This window comes from Cariama cristata, unplaced genomic scaffold (genome assembly GCF_000690535.1).
Source record: "Cariama cristata isolate BGI_N322 unplaced genomic scaffold, ASM69053v1 scaffold7473, whole genome shotgun sequence".
NCBI classification, from domain to species: Eukaryota; Metazoa; Chordata; class Aves; order Cariamiformes; family Cariamidae; genus Cariama; species Cariama cristata.
Window position 1 is genome coordinate 4608 of NW_009608854.1, and position 1022 is coordinate 5629.

The following is a 1022-nucleotide window of genomic DNA, read 5'->3' on the forward strand; positions in this document are numbered from 1 at the left end:
GCAGCGGGGAATTGCAGGGGCAGGGAGCCAGGGACCCAGCTCCATCCCTGCTGTGAGCTGGAGATCATCCCACCGCCTCATCCCGGTCCTCGCTGGGCATGACCAGCGGCGTGCCGCGGGACCAGGATTGCTGACAATGAAAAAATAGGAAGACTTGAAAGTTGAGGTGGGAAGGGGTTATTCACACAACGTCCTTTGCTCCGCAGGGCTCCATTCTGGGCGACTGCGCCGCTGCCTTGTGCTGCCCCATGTGCGCGCTCTGCCAGCTGAAGAGGGACATCAACCGGAGGAGGGAGCAGGGCGCTTTCTGGTGAGCTGGCCGTGCTGGCACTGGTTTATAAAGTCACTGCTGCACAGAGCCCGCTGGGTTCCCGGAGTCTCCCTTTCCACTGACTTAAGACACAGGGTTGCTGCTGCGCCGAAACAGCAACGGCCAGGTGAAGAGGTGACCTGTTCCGCAGCAAAACGTTGCTGAGAACCCTCTTGCAGGATGGAGGATCTGCTCAGGGCCCATCACCTGGGTCCAGCCAGCGAGGCAGGACTAGGACATACACACACACACACACACAAAACCACAGGGCGTGGGGAGACACGGCCCCACTCCCTGACCCTCTTCTCCCATCCCGTTGCAGATGCCGTCATCCTTGCTGCACCCTGCAGAGCCGCTGCGAGCCGGAGTTACCGCTGCCCTGGTCCTTGGGAAACGCACCGCGGGGGCTTTGCCTTCGTTGTGGTTGATTCCCCCTTCCCTGGTTGACACCAGCAATAAATAACAGATTTTTGCCTTCCTGCCTGTGTGGGGTTATTTATTTCTCTGTGGCCTCCTGCAGCCCCAGAGGACGGTGTTGTACTTTCATCTGCTGTGCGGTCAGGGCCGTGCTGAGGTTAGCAGATAAAGGAGATTTCCTCTTGCAGACTCACACCGGGTTGAGATCAGATGATAAAATAAAATAAAACAAAAAGCCAAGCCTGCTGTCTACGGCTCAGCTTCTCCGTGGACACCAGCAGCGCGCAAGAGCTGG

General features: G+C 58.1%; 1 protein-coding gene across 1 annotated transcript in view; it reads left to right on the forward strand.

Moving 5' to 3' along the window:
• LOC104159410 (placenta-specific gene 8 protein-like) overlaps positions 1–314 on the forward strand; it is a 1072-nt gene extending 758 nt beyond the window's left edge. Inside the window, exon 3 of the mRNA XM_009697308.1 lies at positions 206–314. Coding sequence (XP_009695610.1) covers positions 206–314 — 109 coding nt within the window. The remainder of the gene's footprint in view (positions 1–205) is intronic.
• Positions 315–1022: the final 708 nt, after the last annotated feature.